General features: G+C 42.0%; 1 protein-coding gene across 7 annotated transcripts in view; it reads right to left on the reverse strand.

Annotated features, from left to right (window-relative positions):
* The window catches only part of LOC309663907 (stimulated by retinoic acid gene 6 protein-like), a 63,156-nt gene that overhangs the window by 18,950 nt on the left and 24,314 nt on the right, over positions 1-19,892 (reverse strand). For all 7 annotated transcript variants that reach the window (XR_014265514.1, XR_014265515.1, XM_082468648.1 and 4 more), the window contains exons 5-11: positions 18,664-18,784; positions 17,035-17,080; positions 14,705-14,833; positions 10,781-10,851; positions 9,262-9,373; positions 6,445-6,598; positions 1,104-1,179 (exon numbers count right to left, since the gene is read on the reverse strand). Coding sequence is in view for 5 of the 7 variants with exons in the window: in XM_082468648.1 (XP_082324774.1) it covers positions 1,104-1,179; positions 6,445-6,598; positions 9,262-9,373; positions 10,781-10,851; positions 14,705-14,833; positions 17,035-17,080; positions 18,664-18,784 (709 nt within the window). In the remaining 2 variants the exon portion in view is untranslated. The remainder of the gene's footprint in view (positions 1-1,103; positions 1,180-6,444; positions 6,599-9,261; positions 9,374-10,780; positions 10,852-14,704; positions 14,834-17,034; positions 17,081-18,663; positions 18,785-19,892) is intronic.

Consider the following 19,892-nt stretch of genomic DNA (forward strand, 5'->3'; position numbering starts at 1 on the left):
GGAAGGAGGCCTCCCCACCACAGGTGCCTTCTTGTCCCTGTGCCCTCAGCTACCCTCCACCCACATCCATGCAGCCAGCTCTGCATTGTGGTTGTTCCTGGTTGTGGTCAAATGCCTCAGTGAATATCTCCCAGCCACTTGTAGGCTAATGAAGGAAGGAGCAGACATATCCCTACATCAGGCAGGGAAAGGGTAAGCAGCAGTGTCCAGTCCACCCATAGAGCCCAGGGAGAAGAAAGCAGAGAGAGGGAGCAAGGCAGGGCTGGGATGGAGTGCTGGGGCTCTTTGTGCCAGGAGAGTCTTCACTTAGATGTCATCTGCAAGAGACCCAACCTTTGGGTAGCCAGATGGGGAGGATGTAAAAGCAGGATGCTCTGCAGGGGCGGGAATTGGCCCTGGGCTTCCTGTGAGTGAGTGGGTGACTGTGAACTAGAGACTGAGACTGAGACAGAGAGAGAGAGAGAGGCATAGCGAGAGGCAGAGACAAAGGTAGAGAAATGGAGAGAAAAGGGAGCAATAGATACCTAAATTCAACTTCCGTCTGCAGGCAAATGCCAGCTACATACTGAAGGCCATCCCCTCCTCCTGTGCTGCTGTTCTTGAGACTGGTGCCCCTGGTTCCCTTGTCCCAACCTCCTGTGAGGTCCCCTTGAGCCAGATTCACCTGCTGGGAGCCCAGTGTGATTAGTCCTGGAGAGCAGGGCGGGTCTAACACCTAGTAGCACTGCAGAAGTGTACAAGAAATGACAAGGTCAGAAGGAACCAGAAGACAAGATCAGCTGCTAATAGGCTGGCTAAAGTTATTTTGTTGAGTCTCGCCTGCTCAGCAGTGAACATGGAGATGAAAGTACCGCTTAGGGTTTTGCTGAAAACCAAAAGAAGACTCTAATCACAATGTCAAGCTTATAGTGGGAGCTCAAATCAATGGTTTTTTGTTTGTTTGTTTTTGTCTTTTACTACCGAAAGGTATGGCTGTCCCTAGACCCTATATATACTGCTGTTCACAATTTGGACACTGCTGGCACTGCTTGGGAATTCTGAGAAAAGTCTGTCAGCTGCTTTCCTGGCTGAAGACACACAAATGACTCCTAGAACCCTCTTACCTGTAACAAGCCAAGATGTGAAACAGGTAGCTCACACATGTGAGGGAGGCAGGCAAGATGGTCACCACCCAGACTCCTGAAACAGAAAAGGTGATACGAGAGGCCTCAGAAGATGAACCAGAAACTATTTTTAAAATGCAGAGGGAATTCCCTGGTGGTCCAGTGGTTAGGACTCCGCACTTTCACTGCTGAGGGTCTGGGTTCAATCCCTGGTCGGGGAACTAAAATGCAGAAACTCACAACAGAAAGGTTTGGGCAAAATATACTGTACTTCCTTTAACACACCTCTTGTGCAAATAACGTTTTTGCTTATTTTCTGTTTCATTTTAGCCATACACCCTGGATATCCTTTATTTCCTGCGTATTTATAATCTTTTCCATTGGTATTAATATTTTCAATCTACAGTGAGTAATAGAAAAAGAAAATTATGGAGCATACACATTGTAGGTAGCCTCCAGCCTAGTAAAACATCATTAATTCTTGAACTTCCAATCTCCGCTTTTTGGGGGGTGGTTATCCACCCCCAATAAACAGTCACCTTGTGCAACAGTAACTGGAATCAGGGTCTTGACTATTCATTCATCCATCTTTCAGTATGTTTTTAATATTTCGTACCTAATTTGCTTTCAGAATGATTCTGTGTGCTTGTGAGAGAGGGATGGAGACAGAGGGAAGGAAGTAAAAGCTTCTGTATAAGCCGATTCTCAATAGGTGCAGAAAAGGCATTCGCAAGAATCCAACACCTCTTTATAATTCAAATCACTTCATAAACTAGAAATAGAAGGGAATTTCCTCAACTGGATAAAAAGCATCTGCAAAAAACCCACAGCTAACATCATACTTAATTGGTGAAAAACAGACTGCTTTCCCCATCAGTTCAAGAATAAGAAAATCAATGTCTGCTCTTGCCAATTCTCTCCAACATTGTACTGGAGGGTCTAGCCAGGGCAGTTAGGCAAGAAAATGCATCCAGACTGCAAGGGAAGAAATAAAACTATCTCTATTCACCAACAACATGTTCCTATATATAGAAAATCCTAAGGAATAAATAAACAAAGTAAAATGAATTAATAAATGAGTTCAGCAAGGTTGTAAGACACAAGACCAATATATAAAAGTCTATTGTATTGCTATACACTACCAACAAATAATATGAAAATGAAGTAAGAAACAACTGCATTTGCAATAGTATCACAAAGAATAAAATACTTAAGAATAAATTTAGTAAAATAAGTATACAACTTGTACACTTAAAACTACAAAAGCTTGTTGAAAGAAATTAAAGAAGACCTAAATTAATGGAAAAACATATCACTTTTATGTATTGGTTGTTCTTTGTGAACATGGCAATACTCCCTAAACTGATCTACAGATTCAAACCAATCCCTGTCAAAATTCCAATGTCATTTTTGTATAAATTGACAAGCTAATCCTAAAATTCATATAAAAATGAAGCGACCCAGAATAGGCTATATACAACCTTGAAAAAGAAGAACAAAATTGCAGGACTCACATTTCTTGAGCTACAGTAATAAGGCAGTGTGATATTGCCATAAAGATAGACAAATAGACCAATGGAATAAATTGAGAATCCAGAATTAAACCCCCATTGTCAATGTATTTTCAACAAGGATGACAAGACAATTCAATGGGGAAGGAATATGCCTATTAACAAACAGTGCAGGGGAAACTGATATTCACATGTAAAACAATGAAGTTAGAACCTTACCTCATACCATATACAAAAATTAAATCAAAATGGATCATACACTCAATGTAACAGCTAAAATGATAAAAGTCTCAGAAGAAAATATGAGAGTAAATCTTTGTGACCTTGCGTTAGACAATGGTTTCTTAGACATGCACAAGTGATAAAAGAAAAAAAGATATATTAGACCGCATTAGAATTAAAAGCATTTGTGTTTCAAAGGACACCATCAAAAAAGTGAAAAAGCAACCCACAGAATGGAAGAAATCATTTGTAAATTATATCTCTTGTAAGGGATGTGTATATAGAATATACAAAGAACTCTTACAGCTCAATAATAGACAAATAACCCAATTTTAAAATGGGCAAAGAATCTCAGTAGCCATTACTCAAAGCAGATGTACAAATGGTCAATAAGTACATGAAAAGATGCTTAACATCATTAGCCATCAGGGAAATGAAAATCAAAACCGCAACGCACCCCCGATGTTCATAGCAGCACTATTTACAATAGCCAAGACACGGAAGCAACCTAAGTGTCCAATGACAGATGAATGGATAAAGAAGATGTGGTATATACATACAACGGAGTATTACTTAGCCATAAAAAATAATGAAATAATGCCATTTGCAGCAACATGGATGGACCTAGAGATTATCATACTAAGTGAAGTAAGTCAGAGAAAAACAAATATAATATGATATCACTTATATGTGGAATCTAAAAAAATGATACAAATGAACTTACTTACAAAACAGGAACAGAATCATAGACATAGAAAACAAACTTATGGTTACCAAAGGCGGAGGGGGAGGAAGAGGGATAAATTATGAATGTGGGATTAACAGATACACACTACTATATTTAAAATAGATTAAAAAAAACAAGGGCCTACAGTATAGCACAGGGAACCATAGTCAATATCTTGTAATAACCTATAATAGAAAAGAATCTGAAAAATAATATATACGTGCATATATATATATATATATATATATATATATATATATCTGAATCACTTTGCTGTATACCGGAAACATTATAAATCAATTATACTTCAATTTAAAAAAAATACAATGCAATACCACTTCATACTTACTAGATGGCTATAATAAAAAATACAGATATTAACAAATGTTGATGAAGATATAGAAGCTGGACCCCTCATACATTGGTGATGGGAATACATAGCGATGAAGCTGCTTTTGAAAACGGTCTGGCAATTCCCCTAAAAGCTTAAACATAATTACCACATGATCCAGAATTCCACTCCTAAGTATATACCCAAGATATATAAAAATATATGAAAAACTTGTAGATGAATGTTCACAGCAGTATTATTTATAATAACCAAAAGTTGAAACAATCCAAATTTGCATCAACAGACAAATATATAAATACAATGTTGTATATTCATACAACAGAATAAAATTCAGCAATAAAAAAGAATGAAGCTGAGACACATGCTATGATATAGATGAACCTTATAAATATCTTGCTATGTGAAAGAAGCCAATCAAAAAAGACCACATATTGTATGATTCTATTTATATAAGATGTCCAGAATAGGCAAATCTACAGAGCCAGAAAATAGTGGCCTGGGAGAGTTGAGAAATGGGGAGTGACTGAAAGTGGTCATGATTTCTTTTAGGGTGATGAAAATGTTCTAAATTTGACTGTGGTGATGGGTGCATAAATTTCAAAATACTAAAAACCATTGAATTGTACACTTTAAATGAGTGAATTGTATGGTATATGAGTTATATCTTCATAAAGCTGTTTTTAAAAAGAAGGAAAAAGAAAGCTGATTTCCATTCCTTTCAAGGTTCAGATGTGTCTTTATCAGCATCACCAGGACTAGGCAACTGCTCTATCCCAAACCTCCACCAACACAAAGGATGTGGGTAAATCACCATAAATCTCACCCCAGGGGATGCAGGGGACACATCCTTGGAAGGACAGGATGGAAGGAGTCTGGCCACAAGAAGAGTGAGTGCAGACTTTTTCCAGCCAGCAGCAAGAACATGACCGCACACCTTTAATTTAATGCCTTTATCATCCCAAAGGTGAAGCATGTTCAGCCTAAGAGCCTCTCTTGGAAAGAGGGTAGCTGTTTAAAGCTGGAAGAGATTGAGACAGAGTGAAAATGTTATATACTGATTCTTAAAGTGTCTAAACATGAGAAATATATCAAAGAGGAGATAAAACATGAGTGAATATGGTGATATACTCACTACAATTCACCCAGACCAAGTAACTGAGGTTAGCATTAAAAAGTTGCCCAAAACAGGGGTAGAAATGTGAATTTTCAGAAGTATGACTTAAAACAAGTATTATTAAATCAAACATTAGAATATGCTCGCTGAGTGTATAGGAAGGGACTCATCAGGCAGAACATTACAGATGAATAAAAGTGTTCAAGGGCAACAAAAAAAGTATGGTAATATGGAAGAAGCAGTAACCACCTTAGTGTAACCTTCTATGTCATGTATGTGTAAGAGAATTTTCCTCAAATAATTCACAGTAGATCTATTCCCCTCTGGTTTTGATATCCTACTAGCTTGTGAGTCTTAAGTGAAAATATTATTTGCATCACCTGTTTCATGGCTTAAGGAACATATGGTAATTTACAGCCATTAAATGTCAGAGCTACAAAGGCTTTTGGAAACCATGTGGTACCCTCATCCCAGTCCCATTTTAAAGATGAGGAAACTGAGGCCAAGAGAAGGGACCTGACTTGTCCAATGACAGAGTTTATCCTGACATCTTGTCCAGGTCCTTTCTCAACAAGGAATAGTGAAGAATTTTCCTTCCTTCATGGGCAATGGACATATAATTAGAGTATGTCATTTTCAAAGAAAGCTACTATTTTAAGGTAAAGTGACTGTTATGGACAGAATGTGTGTGTCTCCCACCCCCCACAAAATTCATGTGTTGAAACCCTAATCCGCAGTGTGATGGTATTTGGAAATGGAGCCTTTGGGAGGTGATTAGATCATGAGGGTGGAGCCCTCATGATGGAATTAGTGCCCTATAAGAAGATACATGAGAGTTTGCTTCCTCTCCCTGTTCTCCATCCAGTATGTGAGGACACAAAGAGAGGGTGGCCATCTGCAAGTCAGGAAACAGACCCTCCCCAGACACCAGGTCTGCTAGCATCTTCAACTTCCCAGTCTCCAGAACTGTGAGAAATAAATGTTTGTTTTTATACCACAGTCTATGGTAATTTGTTATAGCAACCTGAACTAAGCAGAAATTAAATTTGAATGATATAAGTAAACTTTTCATATAATAATAAAGTCACGGCCCACTGTTTTATCTTTTCCAAAGTGAAAAAAATATGATGATTTTAGTAACAACTAAATCCACTGGCATCAAACAAAATAGGCTACATGAGATTAGAAAATTATCAGGGCATGTTCAATTCAGCCCCAAATAGGTTCTAACAAAATGGCCTGTGTCCTGACCCCTTTTTCCTTCGAGTCAACCCAGGGAGGCATAGAGCAATTGTAACACAGGTAATATCAAGACCAGCAGCAATAATCACTATAGGTGTGCACCTGCCACAAGTCACAAGTCCCTCTCTGTTTCCTACACAGGCAGCAAGAACAAAGGTGGAGGATGGTTTTACCTTTGGTGACGTTAATCAGCTCTTTCACCTGCAGGAGGACTGGGGTCAGCGTCCCCGTCTGGTTCATGGAGGCGACGTAGCTCTCCAATTCGCCTTCAAATACATCCAGCTCATCTCTCACATACACGAACATGCAGAACTCAATGACAATGAACTGGGGACACAGAGCAAATGTTTCAAGGTCTCACCTGAGTCCAGCTCAGTATATGAATAACATATGGGTCTCTCTTTGGTTTTGAGGTCAAAACTCTTGGAAGCTCAAAACTTATCTGCAATAGGGCTTCCCTGGTGGCGCAGTGGTTGAGAATCTGCCTGCCAATGCAGGGGACACGGGTTCGAGCCCTGGTCTGGGAAGATCCCACATGCTGCGGAGCGACTAGGCCGGTGAGCCACAGTTGCTGAGCCTGTGCGTCTGGAGCCTGTGCTCCACAACAAGAGAGGCCGCAATAGTGAGAGGCCCGCGCACTGCGATGAAGAGTGGCCCCCGCTTGCCGCAACTGGAGAAAGCCCTCGTACAGAAACAAAGACCCAACACAGCCATAAATAAATAAAATAAATAAATAAAGAAAAATTAAAACTCATCTGCAATAGACTCTGGACACTTGCTCTACTGAGATGAATGGGACTGTGACTTCTTTGGAGAAAAGAGTCATCCCAAACTCTGTTCTTCACACAACAGCATACAAGAGTAGGCACCACAAGGGCTCAAAGAACTCTTCAAACATTAATTAAATCAGAGTGAAATAATTAAAACAGAGTGAACTTTGAATAAGGGGTGACCCTGGGGACAATTCCAGACACTCCCCACTGTTCCCCTTCTCGTATCTTGGCAATGACCACATTGGAGGAGGTGCTGTTTCCTGTATGTACGCTTGCTCTCCTCCTATCATCCTGTCATCCTGCCCTCATGCCCCCATCATCATGCCATTGTTTCTAGAGTCCCTGACGCCATTTTACTTCATCAACCGAACTGAATTTGGAGCTCAAATGCTACTATTTTCAGGCAGGTTCTCAATCCAGAGTAATTCACTAAATTTCCAAAGCACTTTTACCTTTTCTTTTTCTCTAGTTAGACGGCAGTACTTCATACCATATCTTATCTTCTTGTCTTAGACCATGGGCTACTCCCAGGCCAAGACTCTGCTGAATCAGCTCTCTTCTCTCTTCCAGGTCTTAGTATAGTGTTTGGCATACAGCAGACAACCAATAATGATTTAATAAACACAATAACACCGAGTGATTTATCCACTGCTGCAGAGAACTCTAGCTAGTTGTCCATTAAAATCTCTTCTCCCCTTTTTTGGGTGCAGGCTGGACTACATTTGCCAGCCTCCCTTGAGTTAGATGTGGGCACATAACAAGGTTCTTGTCAATGGAAAAAGAGTGGAAGGAATGTGTGCTGGGTCCACATGGCCTTTGAAAACCTCTCACATGCATTTCGCCACCTGCCTTCTCCTTCTGCTGACTGGATGCAGGTGGTGAGGGTGCTCAGGGGTGATGAAGGCACACGATGGAGAAACTAGTTATGGAACAAACACGTGGAAGACTGTTACCTCCCAAACCTGAACACTCACTCAACACTGTTAGGTGGGCAAAAATATATTCAGTGTTGTCACTGAAATTTGTGGGTTTACGTGGTACTTCATCATAACCTAATACATTCACTTAAAACTTAATCACAGGATTAATTTATATAGGTATCATCCTAGTACATTTAAAATGAGCAGAAGACAATTTGGCCATTTTTATCCTGCCATCTGACCCTGCTTTTGACTCATTTTACCTCAGATAACAATGACCACGTGAAATGCTTTGATTCTGTACTTTATTGACTTCCTGTTTTCAATTTCATAGGTTTCTGCTCTAATTTTTATTACATCTATTCTTCTGCTTACTTTGCATTTTAATTTGCTCTTTTTTGTTTGTTCGTTTCCTAAGGTGAAAGCTTAGACGATTGATTTAAGATCTTTCTTCACGTCTAATATGTACATTCAATGCTATAAATTTCCCTCTAAGCACTGCTTTTGCTGCCTCCCACAAATTTTGATAAGTTGTGTTTTCATTTTCATCTGTTCAAAATATTTTTAATTTCCTTTGATTTTTTTCTTTGGCCATATGTTACTTAGAAGTGTGTTGCTTTAATACCTACTACTTGCAGATTTTCCGTTATCTTTCTGTTATTGATTTTTAGTTTAATTCCACTTTGATCTGAGAGCAGACATTGTATGATTTCTATTCTTTTAAATTTATTAAGACGTGTTTTATGGTCCAGGACATAGTCTATCTTGTTGAATTTTCCATTTACTCTTGAGAAGAATGTGTATTCTGCTGTTATTGATGAAGTAGTCTTTGGATTTCCAAAATATCCAATTGATTGATGGCATCAATTACAGTTCAGATTTTCCTACCTTGGCACTGCTTGCCATGGGGTTTCTGCTCCATTCTGTGATGATCGTGTCTCTTCAGTTTTAGGGGTAAAGGTTTGCTCCATGACCTCACTGCTCTTAGGGATCTAAGAAGAGTTGCTGATTCTTCAATTTGTTCAGATTTGTATTTGTTGTTAAGATGGAGTGGCATCTTGCAAGTTCTTTACATGTGGAATTGGCAACTGGAATTCTCCGTAAATAACTCGATTATATTTATCAGTAATATTCACCACATGAGTAAAAGTGTCCTTGGAGTCAAAATGGTGGGGTCAAAGAATTCTACTTCTTTGATTTACAGATACTCAATTTTGACCCAGCTTTTAAAGAACAACGCCTATCCTAGACCCACCCCATTTATAAAATAATAAAGGATTTGCTTAGATCTACTTACAAGGTACAGGCAGATGAAAGCCAACACAGTGGTTCCAATCATCCTGCTTGGGAACTGAAAGTAGGGGTCCCACTCATATATCCTGGTTTGGAACCAAGACTTTTCTCTCTCTCTGTGAATGAATAAACATCAAGAGAAGACAGGTTGTGTCCGGTAAACAAATGCCTGATTCTTCTGAAAATAATATCATCTCCTCTTCTTCACCTTAGAGCATAGTGAAGAGAAAGAGCACTGGTAGATTCCACAGTTTTCATTCTCCCCTTATTCTTAAGAACAAAGACTCAGTTTTATTCAGTACAGCAATCTACCAAATAAAAGGCTATAGTTCCCGACCTCTCTTACAGCTAAGAGTGACCAAGACTAAACAAGCCAGTTAGACGTGACCAGAGATGTGGTGTGGGACTTTGGGGAGGCTGGTCAGGTGGAACTGACACAGCTGGGAGGATCCCCTTTGCCTTCATTCTTCTCTCCTGCCTGCCTTCTGAAGGGCAGACATGGTGGCTGGCCCAGGCTGGAGCCCCAGCATCTATCTTGGGCCACAGACAGCCTTCATGATGGAAACCACTATGTTACTGGAACAGAAAGACAGACAATGGGTAAACTGCATGGTGGGCAGTCCAGGGTTAGTATGGACTGCCTGCCTCCAGAATTCTTTTACATGAGAAAGAAATAAATCTCTCTCTTATTTGTGCCATGATTATTTTGCATTTTCTCCTATATGTAGCCAAATGTAACTCTAACCAAAGAACTAGTTTTGCCACTGTATGACCTTGGATTAGACATATCCCTTCTCTGGCAATATCCCCTTGTGCACAGTGGCAGTGGCAGGGGTAGGGTGACTTGAATGATCACTGAAGACCAGGTGTTCTTGACTGGCCAAGAGCTATGTCCTCTTTTATTGGTAACAACATCTCAGTTTTTTTCTGGGAATCTACTCTTCCCCACCATCAGTCCTGGTGGTTAAGTGAGGCTGAACCACTTCCTAGTTCCCATGGCGAACATGTGACCCTGGTTTAACCAATCAGTTTACTCCAATCACCTACTCACAGTAATTGGTTCTGGGATGCCATGTGGTCCAACTTGATCCAATGAAACACATTCATGGGAATTTTGTTTGAATTATTTGAAAGAAAACATTCTCTTCTCTATGAGCTTAAGACAGGAGGGTATAAGCTTAGAGATTCTGGGGGCCACCACGGGGACGAAGCCTACCTAACTAAGGGTTTAACATAGGTAAAAGCAGAGCTGAGAGATGAGGGAAAGAGACCTAGTTCTGATTATATCAATCAAACCCCTGGATCCATCTGTGTCTGCAACTGATGACCTCTAGGCTTTTTAATTATGTAAGGCCATAACTTTCCCGTTTCTCTTTAATCCCATTTGAGTTGAGTTTCTGTTATTAGCAAACAAGCGTCCTAAAACAGTGCTCTTCCAGTCATCTCCAGGTCTCTGACACTGTCAGGGCTCATCAATATTGGTGCAAACACCGAGGGGCATGAACAATTATAACTGGGCTTACTGCACGGGGCACTTCCTCAGGAGCTGTTTGACGTGCTCTGCCTGGTGAACTTCCAGGAAAGGCTTTTCTTCCTGTGAGAAAAGAGAGAGGTTGATGTTTTGGCTCACAAAGTCTTGTTAGGGCTTTGGTCTCTTTGGGGGGCTATCTCCATAGAGGCCAGGATTTTCGGTAAAACTTGCCATTCCCAGACACCCGTTATTTATTGAAGAGACTGTAGGGTCCCGTCTCCTGTTTACCAAGCACTTCTTTCATGAAATGCCAGAGGCCTGACCTTCCTTGACTCTTCTGCTTACTGCTTTACACCAGCCTTTGTTTTGTGAAGTCGATTTTTCCCTTTGAGATTTGGTGATTTCTCATCATAGTTCAAAACACTGTTTCAGAAATGAAACACCCAAAATCCCAGTGTTTTTATTTTTTATGAATAGGAATTTCTCTTGCTCATTTCTTATTTTGAAATGAACTTTAATAGTACGTTTTGAAATGTTTTCTCCAAGTGTAATGAGCTTTCCACAATAGTCATCTGTTTTGCCAATATATTGAATATGTAAATTTTACACACTGTGAGATGAAATCTTATATATTGCAGATGTTGCATAGAGTAAAAAAGACCTGGTTATAATTCTGACTCGTAAGTGACATCAGCAAGCTGGAGGAACAGGAGGTTCCAGTTCCCATATACCCTCAGATACACCAATTTTGACAACCACCCACAGGTGAGAGTACCTTTGTGGGGGCCCAAGTATCTACCTTGGAGGTTACAGCACTCTAGTTAAGCAAAAACTCCAAGAATAGATGCATTAAAGAGAACAAGAAGAACAGTTTCACTTTACCAACATCACTCCTTCTCCAAAGTAGTATAGCTCAGCACATAGAGAGAAGGCCCTCTTAGCTTGTAATTTCTCCCATGAGGGAAAATAAAAGTGAAGTGAGAGCCCAGCTTCCCCAGTCTTGGGGGACACTGCCCAACAGATCCATTCCTGTCTCACACCACCCAGAACACTGAGGGGATCAGCATGGCGGAATAGTCTGGGGAAAGCTAAGAGCAGGGAAGTGGGGCAGGGGGTCAATGGGGTGGGGGACTCCTTCTGGAGTCCTAGAAGGAACAGAGAAAGAGAAAAGGGCAGAAAGCTATATAAAGAAATAATGCAGGGACTTCCCTGGTAGTCCAGTGGTAAAGAATCCACCTTCCAATGCAGGGAATGCAGGTTCGACCCCTGGTCAGGGAACTAAGATCCCACATGCCGCAGTGCAACTAAGCCCTCATGCCACAACTATTGAGCTTGCACGCCTCAATGAGAGAGCCCACATGCTGCAAACTACAGAGCCCACATGCTCTGGAGCCCATGCGCCACAACTACTGAGCCCATGTGTCCTGGATCCTGCACACCACAACTAGAGAGAGAAAACCTGCACGTCACAACTAGAGAGACGCCTGCACGCTGCAACTAGAGAGAAACCCGAGCAGACCACACGCCATATTGAAAAGATCCTGCATGCCTCAACAAAGATCCCGTGTGCTGCAACTAAGACCTGATGCAGCCAAAAAAAATAAATAAGGAAAATAAGTAAATAAAATAAATAAATATTTTTTAAAAAAAAGAAATAATGGGGACTTCCCTGGTGGTCCAGTGGCTAAGACTCCGCGCTCCCAATGCAAGGGGCCTGGGTTCCATCCCTGGTCAGGGAACTAGATCCCACATGCCGCAACTAAGATTTCACATGCCACAACTAAAGATTCTGTATGCTGCAACTAAAAGATCCTGCACGCCACAACTAAAGACCCCACAGGCTGCAACAAAGATCTCACATGCCGCAACTAAGATCTGGTGCAGCCAAAAAATAAATAAATAAATAATTTTGGGGGGGGAAAAAAAGAAAAAAAAAAAGAAATAATGGCAGAAAGTTTCCCTAATCTGGGGAGGAAAATGAACATCCAGATCCACAAAGCCCCAAATAGACTGAATATATAGAGGTCTTCACCAAGACACATTATAATTAAAATGTCAAAAGTCAATGACAAAGAGAGAATTTTGAACAAGGTACAAGGGAACCCGTTTAAAGATATCACGGGATTTCTCGGCAGAATCCTTGCAGGACAGGAGAAAGTGGGATGATGTATTCAAAATGCAGAAAGAAAAAACCTGCCAATCAAGAATACGACTCTTGCCAAAACTGTCCTTTTCCGGGCAAACAAAAACTGAGGGAACTTATTACCACTAGACCTGCCTACAAAAAATGTTAAAGTGAGTTCTTCAAGTTGAAATAAAATGATGCTAATTAGCAACAAAAAAACATATGGAAGTATAAAAATCACTAATAATGGTAAATATGTAGTCAAATTCAGAATACTCTAATACTGTAATGGTGCTGCATAAATCACTTTTAATTCCAGTATAAAAGTTAAAAGACAAAAGTATTAAAAATAACTATAGCTACAATAATTTGTTAATGGTTGAACAATATAAAAAGTAGTAAACTGTGACATAAATCACATAAAATGTTGGGGAGGAGAAGTAAAAGTATAGAGTTCTTCTATGCAATTGAAGTTTAACTGTTATCAACTTAAAATAGACTATTATAACCTAAAATGTTTTATTTAAGCCTCATGGTAAACACAAAGAAAAGCACCTGTATTCTACACACAAAAGATAAAGGAATCAAAGCGTACCTCTACAAAAAAATCATCACATCACAAAGGAAGAAAGGAAGAAAGGAAGAAAGGAAAAAGGAATTACCAAACAGAAAACAATTAACAAAATGGCAATTTTAAGTCGTTATCTATCAATAATCACTTTAAATGTAAATAGATTAAACTCTCCAATCAAAAGACACTGAGTGGCTAAGTGAATTAAAAAAAAAATTCCACATATAGATTATCTGCAAGAGACTCATTTTAGCCTTAAGGACACACATGGGCTGAAAGCAAAAGGATGGAAAAAGATATTTCATAAAAATGGTAACCAAAATAGAGCAGGGGCAGGGGGTGATACTTATGAAACAAAGTGGACTTTAAGTCAAAAACTATCACAAGAGACAAAGAAGGTCATTATATAATGATAAAGAGGTCAGTTCATCAAAATGATATAAAAATTGTAAACATATATACATACCTAATATCAGAGCACCTAAATATATAAAATAAATATTAACAGAACTGAAGGAAGAAATAAACAGCAACATAATAGTAGAGGACTTGAACACCACACTTTCAACAATGGATAGATAATCCAGTCAGAAAATCAATAAGGAAACAGCTGACTAGAACAACACTATAGACCAAATGGACCAAACAGACATTTATAGAACATTCCATATAACAGCAGCAGAATACATATTCTTCTCAAGACCATTTTCCAGGATGGAGCATATGTTTGGCCACAAAACAAGTCTTAAACATAAGAGATTGAAATCATATCAGACATAATTTCTGACTACAAAAAGTTAGACGTTGATAACAGGGGAAAAATTGGAAAATTCACAAACAATACACTCCTGAACAACCAATGGGTCAAAGAAAAAATCAAAAGGGAAATCAAAAATATCTTGAAGCAAATGAAAATAGAAATACAACATACAGAAACTTATGGGATGCAGCAAAAGCAGTTCTAAGAGGGCAGTGTATAGCAGTAAATGCCTATATTAAGAAAAAAAGAAAGATCTCATGCAAACAACCTAACTCTTTACTTTGAGGAACTAGAAAAAGAAGCACAATGGGTAAGAGAGAGCCTCAACAACCAAATTCTCTGGGTTCCAGTTCTGGCTCTGCTATAGACTAGCTATGTGACCTTGAGCAATGCAACTGACATCTCTGGGTCCAAGTTTCCTAATACAAAATGGGAGAAGTAATAATAGTACCTACCTCACAAGGCTGTTGGAAAAACTTGACCTGTCAGGACACACACGGTGTTTTTACTTAGTACTCACCATCTGGAGCTCCCAGCCCAGGTGGACCCTCAGAGACTTGACAAACATGTACAGGAAGCGGCCCAGAAGGAAGGCCAGGCAGAGCAGTGAGGGCCAGTAGAACATGACAGTCTCATACTTCCCCACAAACTGCAACAGAAGCAGACCATGGGGCGTGGGCTCTAGGTGGGGAAGGGCTAGGCCACTGGTGAGGCTGTGCACAGGAACCTGCCTGCCCCAGCCTGCTCCCACCAGGGCCAACTCTCTCAGAGCTTGGAGGTCAGCAGCCAATCTCTGCTCCCCCAGTCCCACATCATCAGAACAAGCAGTGGACTTGGAGTCCAGCAGCCCTGGACTTGAGTCTTAGCACCCCCATTTAATTTTATACAAAGGGCTTTCATGGCTTTTTTCTCATTAGGTATTAAATATAACTTTTGGAAAATACTCACAAGAGAGAGGAGGGTGAAAGAGAGAGAGAAGGGGGGAGAGAGAGAAGAGGAAGGGGAGGGGTGGGGGAGAGGGAGAAGGAGAAGAAGAAAAGGAAAGAAGGAAGGAAGGAGGCAGGGGAAGGAGGAAGGAGGAAGGAGGGAGGGAGGGAGGGGGGGAAGGAGGAAGGAGGGAGGGAGAGCCCATAAGTGTCATCATTTTGGGAGCAACACAGGCTCCCAAGAGTAACAGGTCTCTCAAGATGGTGCTCATAGTTTTTCTATTTTTAGCTTCATTTTGAGAAAAAAATTTTTTCACTGTTTTAAGACAAATCATATTGTTATGTATCTTTCACAATTTACTGGTTAGTTTCATTTTTTTTATGTTTCCAGAGTATTTCTCCCTAAGAAGAAATCAGTTTTGATGTAGTGATGTTAGGGTGGGGGACGGACACATTCTGAGACGTGCGGGCCCGTGTCTTCATCCTCCTCTCCAACATATGCTAATATGTGAGACATAACCACCGTCAGTATTTCAGTGTCTTTCACCTTTATCTATACCCATATAGCTATATCTATTATAAGTAGAGATAGTACCAAATATATAGGTCTGTATATAGCATAATCACTTCTCCACATGGTTACAAATTATTTGTGAACATTATTTTTAATGCTGCATAATAGTGCATTATTTAGATGAACCAAACTTTATCTAAACTTTCCCCTAATATTTGACATTTGAGACCCTTTCTAATGTCTCATTTTTATAAATAAAGTTTTCATAAATACATTTGAAAACATGAGAACAAATCTTCATTAATTCCTTAGTCTGGATTTCAGTCCCATGATCTTTAATTAGTAAGTCATGTTAGCCCCTGAACCTTGCTTTCCTACCAGTGAACTGGGAATGGCACTAACACACTGTCTGCAAAGTGTCCTGAGGATTCTCCGGTTAGTGATTGGAACTGAGCCCAGAACAACGCCTGGCACGTAGCAGTTCTTGGTGTTAGTGATTCTGAGCATAGAAGTGAGACCCTGCCAATTAACCATGAATATTTCAAATTTCCAAAGAACCTCTGGAAGACTGAAAGCTCTCCAATACTCCAAAGAAAATACCTGTGATCCTGAACCTCAGGTACTGTGAGCAGTGGGAAGGAGGGCTTCTTTGGGGGCAGAGTTTTGCCAGAATGCCCTCAATCCCAGCGCAGCGATGCAGAGGGAAGGCCCAGACTACCAGCCTCATTTTCTAGTCCAGCTTCCCCCGGACTCTCTTTATCACACCCTTTAATCCTCCATAGTTACTGAAGCCCAGGAAAGGCTTTGGCAAGGCTCCCGTGGGCTCCTGGCCCAGGTGGCTTCTTCGTACTCCCCTCACACACCTGGTAACCCTTCTAGGTGCAGTGTGACACCCCTCTTTCATCTTGCTCCTTTTCCTGGGGTACAGGGCTAAACAGATGAACCAGCTTCCTCTAATTCTGAGAAAGACGATGCATGGCAAAGTGATAAGGGATTCATCTAGTTTGAGTCTCCCATTTTATAGACAGAGAAACTGAGGCTACATGAAGGAATGGAAAGAAATGAGCTTGAGAGTCAGCCAGACCTCGTCTCAACTCCCAAATCTGCTGCTTCTCAAGAGTTACATAATATACTTGTGCCTCAGTTTCCTCACCTGTAAACAGGTTTGCTAAGAGCTCCCCTCCCTTGAGGGGCTGCTATGAGCATCAACTGAGAGAACATCTCCTGTGAATGACACCTGATGAACACAAGATGCTCTACAAATGGAAGCATCATGAATGGCTCCAACTCCCCTTTCACCCACACGAGGAAGCTGAGGCCCAGAGTGGCAAAGGCTTGTCCCAGGTCACACAGCGAGTTGGCCATGGTGATAGGACTGAATACTCTAAACACAGCTCAGCGGGGACTCACCTGCCCATGGGGACACTGTGTGATGTGAAGGATGGTGACAGCAAACCTGCAGGACAGAAACCAGGGTTGGGGTCCTGGGGTCCTTCCCAGCACAGCCCCTGTGAAAACAGCTCAGATACCACCTGCCTGGAGTTACCTCCCCTCTGAATCCTTCTTGGGAGGACTGGTTCCCAGTACATCCCACCCAGATCAGGCATACAGCTTGTGCCTAGGTACATGCACACTGAATTCATTTAACACATCCTCACTGAGGACATAATCCTGGGATCCACAACGGCAGAGCAGGAAGACTCTGAGAGGTCTCCTACTTTCTCCCCTCATCACTCAGGTGGGGAGACTGAAGCCCAGAGAGGGGAAGGGATTTCTCCAGAGTCACACCCAGAGCCAGGACGAAGACCCAGGTGTCCTGACTCTGGGACCAAGGCTCTTTCTGACGGGACATGCCCTGTCTGTAAACACTGCCCTGAGGAATAAGCCTCAACGTTTTCTCCCGGCTGGACACACATTCCTGGTCATACTCCCAAGGTGCCCAAGCTGCTAAGTGGTTCTGACCACCCTTTCCTCTCCTGCTCAAAAAGTCTGGCAGCAGCTGTTAAGATGATATTATTCCACATCTAACGCTGAATACCCTCTCTTCTAATTTTTAAAAAGCAAGCCACTTACAAACTCTGGAATTGTAGCCATTGGGGTATCATTTGCTTGTGAGCCCTCTGCGCTGGTTCACACAATGGGCCTGGGACCCCTGCCCCACAGAAAATGCTGTAGTGGGGAAGCCGGCCCAGTAAGGGGGATGCAGGCAATGAAATGAGTTTCAGGGCTGGTGAGTAGAAGTGTTCATGGGATTATTCAGCCAGAAAATATTCCCCAGGGCCAGCTCTGGGCCAGTCCGGTGTCAGCGCTGAGGGCACAGAGCTCAAGAGGAGGGTCAGAAAGGTCCCACATCTGAGGGCTATGATCCACGAAGGATAAGCAGGTATCTGTCGCTGGGCCAAGTGGGGGAAGAGGATACACACAGGGAAGAGCACTATGTAGACAAAGAGGCCAGAACACATGTGCCATGAGGGTCTGTCCTGTCCGCCAGTGTTCTCCCTGGCTCACAGTGGGATGTCTGCTGAATGAATAAGTGGACGGAGGAAGGAATATAGGAGTCTTGCATGACTGGAGGTGTGTGCTAGAGACTGTCAGGCATGGAGAGATGGGGAGAGGCCAGACTGTGACAGCACTGAACGCCCAGCTGGGGCACCTGCACTTTCTCCTGGGCTCCCAGGGAAGCAGCGACAGCAAGGAGAAGCAGCACCCAAAGGGGACTCCTGCTTCTAACCCTGGGACTGATGGCAGTTGACAGAAACGAATTTTTCTACAACCCTGACTTCCGGGAATATTCTAATCATGAGCGGCCTCCTGTGGAGCAGACAGAATGCAGGCCCGACCTTCTGAAGCCTCAAGTGCAGTTTCCAAGGAGGGGCTGCGGTGGGCCTTGGACCAGTCACTCCGCCCACCCGCCCTGGGCCTCGGTTCTGGGCAAGGTGCCCTCCAAAGAGAGCTCTCAGGTCACCTCCAGCCCCTTGTCCAGAGTCCAGCCACGGCCAAAGGAACTGCAGGAGGCCAGGCAGGCAGAGTCCATCTTACCAGATCAGAGAGTAGCTGAAGCCCAGGATGGAGCTGACCAGCCGGAACTCCGACGAGAGGCAAGCAAAGAAGGGGAAGTGGGACAGGCCGACTTCGATGCCTCCGATCAGAAGCACAAAGGCTGGGAGAGACAGGGCCAGAGATGACGTGAGTTCCTCTTCTCACGGGCTCAGGGGAGACCCAGGGCAGCTATGGGGTTTCATGTGACTTGCAGTCACAGACCTCAGGACTTAAGGAGATGAGTGGACAAGCCCCAGATTAGTACAAGGAGGAACGCAGATATATCTTTCACGCATTCAAGCAACAGGCCCTTCCTGGTACTTCTTCCATGTCAGGCACTGGGCTAACTATTGAGATGAAGAAGACTTGGTCCCTGCCCTTGATTAGCTCACAGTATGATGGGCAGAAACATACCACATAAATGAACAAACAAAAATCACTGAGAGTAAAGCACCATAAAGTGTACCATAGCAACACAGACAGCAGTGATGTACTGTGTTCTAAAACCTCTTGTAAATTATTGTGCATTTCATCCATAAGGCAATAATAATATTAATGCTGCCACTGACTAGCTCTGAGATGGTCTAACAGGATCCACTAAAATGTAATTGGGCAAGGTGACCTTTCCTGAGTGTCTACTTTGAGTTGGGTTGTGGGTCAGGCACCAAGGACATAGGGGGAATGAGCAAAGTTCTTGCTTTGAGATGCTTACAGTCCAATAGGGAAGACCGGGAGGAAAGTAAACGATGTGATACGTACGCTAATAGAGGCATATTCAACCTGCTGTGAGGACAAAAAGAGGAAGTCATGGACCTCACCTGGGGTCTGGGTATCAGAGAAGGCATCCTGGAGGTGGTGACATTTAGCAAGGCCATGAAATATAAGTGGGAGTTTGTAGGATGGAGAGGAGGGAAGGAAGGACATTTCTCACTCAAAGGATGGGAGATGGTTGGTTGAGGTGATCAGTACTTGTGTAAATGTGAATAGTGGAGGACTGGCAGGTAAGGACCACATAAAAGGAATAATTGCTGTGAGGTTAGAAGCTGCAACAGCATAATTTTTAAATTTATATGAATTCCCCCAACCATGAAAGCAGACAGAGCAGTGAAGACAGCAAAACCAAAAACAAACATCTACAACAAATCTAAGTGACAGGACCCATTTGATATCAACATCTGATTAAGAGGAAGCAGAGGGAAGACAATAGGATCTTTGAAATCCCAAGAACA

The sequence above is a fragment of the Balaenoptera physalus genome (genome assembly GCF_965194825.1).
Source record: "Balaenoptera physalus genome assembly, chromosome: 7".
In the NCBI taxonomy this organism is placed as follows: Eukaryota; Metazoa; Chordata; class Mammalia; order Artiodactyla; family Balaenopteridae; genus Balaenoptera; species Balaenoptera physalus.